Source organism: Microtus ochrogaster, chromosome 2 (assembly GCF_000317375.1).
Source record: "Microtus ochrogaster isolate Prairie Vole_2 chromosome 2, MicOch1.0, whole genome shotgun sequence".
Classification (NCBI taxonomy): domain Eukaryota; kingdom Metazoa; phylum Chordata; class Mammalia; order Rodentia; family Cricetidae; genus Microtus; species Microtus ochrogaster.
Genome location: NC_022010.1, coordinates 32,683,726 through 32,685,493, shown reverse-complemented (window position 1 = coordinate 32,685,493; position 1,768 = coordinate 32,683,726). Strand labels below are relative to the sequence as shown.

At 44.1% G+C, this 1,768-nt stretch overlaps 1 protein-coding gene across 1 annotated transcript in view; it reads right to left on the bottom strand.

Annotated features, from left to right (window-relative positions):
• Kng1 (kininogen 1) overlaps window positions 1-1,768 on the bottom strand; it is a 22,970-nt gene that overhangs the window by 9,941 nt on the left and 11,261 nt on the right. Inside the window, 2 exon segments of the mRNA XM_026785229.1 lie at window positions 1,395-1,593; window positions 1,595-1,650. Coding sequence (XP_026641030.1) covers window positions 1,395-1,593; window positions 1,595-1,650 — 255 coding nt within the window.

Below are 1,768 nucleotides of genomic sequence, written 5' to 3'. Positions count from 1 at the left end.
GAATCAATTCTCTCCTTGCACCCATGTGCCTTCCAGGGATGGGATTCAGGCTGTCTGGAGGGCAGGTATAGAAAGTGCTCGCCCTGATAGTGTGACATTTTACCACATCTTTTGCTCCTATCACCGAAACAAAGTGACTATGGCTATGTATGAAGCCTCTTGCTTCATATGCCTAGAAATCCAACTACTAAGCCAAAACGTGGGCATTTTCTTACTAGATTACAAAGATCACATTGGCTTCTCTAACAGTTTGGGTCTAGCTTGATTACTTTTCTTTCCTTGTATCTAGGGGAGGCAGCTCAAGTCTCTAGAGTAGGAATCTGTCCTTTTACATTACGATTATAGACTACCAGCGCTGTTAGAGGGTCTGGCTTTTTTAATCCAACTACTCATTTTACAGATGGTGCCACAAAGGCTGAGATTTTCATAACCACACAGAGTCACCAAGAATAGAGGCTGTTTTATAGCTGATCCTCTGATCCCAGATGAAGGTAACTAGCTTTTATGATAGGGCGAGAAATTGGAGCTGAGGCCCTAGAGATATAGACATGAGGGCATCTATGACAAAGGGAGAGGAGGGAGAAAGAACAGGGCCATGTGAGAGTTATGGGTTCTTAATGAATGACTAGTGATGTGGCTGAGTCCAAGGGGTTTAGCATTTCTTCCCCCCTAAGCCCTCATACCCCCTCTGTGTTTGTGTGTGTGTGTGTGTGTGTGTGTGTGTGTGTGTGTGCGCGCGCGCGCGCTTTAAATCAGATCTTGCTATGTAGTCCAAGCTGACCTAGAACTTGTGGCAATCCTTCTGCTTCAGCTTTTGTGAGCTTGGATTATGGGTGTGCACTACAACACCTTACACTAATGTTCTTATGAGAGAAGAGCCTGCAAAGGCTGAAAGTAAAAGCCTTGCTCTTCCTCCCCAAGACCTTGCTAACTCTACAGTGGTTTTCAGGGTTTGTCCAGATTCTTGGAGTCGGAAAGTCATTTGTCACACATTGCCTAATTTGAACTTCGTCCCAGATATTTTCAGGTAGAAAAGAGAGCTTTTGCTTTGGTTTGTTTTGCTTTTTGTTTTTCAAGACAGGGTTTCTTTGTGTAGCCCTATCTATCCTGGAATTAGCTCTGTAGATCAGGCTGGCTTCAGACTCAGAGATATGCCTACCTCTACCTCCTGAGTGCTGGGATTAAAGGCGTGTGATATCACCTTCTGGCAAACAGAACTTTAAAGATACTTGTCTGAGACACTCAGGCACACAGCGGAGTTGGGAGTTGAAATTTAAACCACAAAATCCTGTTACCAAGTACAGTTTCCCCAACCACAGTGAAGACCAGCAATCAAATTAGCAACCAATCTTCACATAGACTACACCCTCCCATTTTTGTGTCTGTTTACAGACCTGGGATGTCGCTTTTTTCACTGTGTGGATCTTGAAATAGAAAGAATGGTTATTCTCTGAGTTAAGCTTTTTGATGGCATGACCAAGAGGCTCTGTCAACACTGGGCTATCTACAGGTATGCTCTTGGGGCATCCAAAGCAGCCCTCGGGAAGTGGTTGTGTCAAATCCTCTCCTGAAAAAACAAACAGATTTAAAGTCAGTAGGTATACCCAAAGAGTAGTCTATCCTGGCTCCTGTCACACAGAGGCCCAGCATCTTCATTTTCACAAGGTGGGAAGTGAGCAGAGAAGAGTTAAGGGATGGTGGTCCTTGAGACACTCACTTTCTTCTTCTTCTTCTTCTTCTTCTTCTTCTTCTTCTTCTTCTTCTTCTT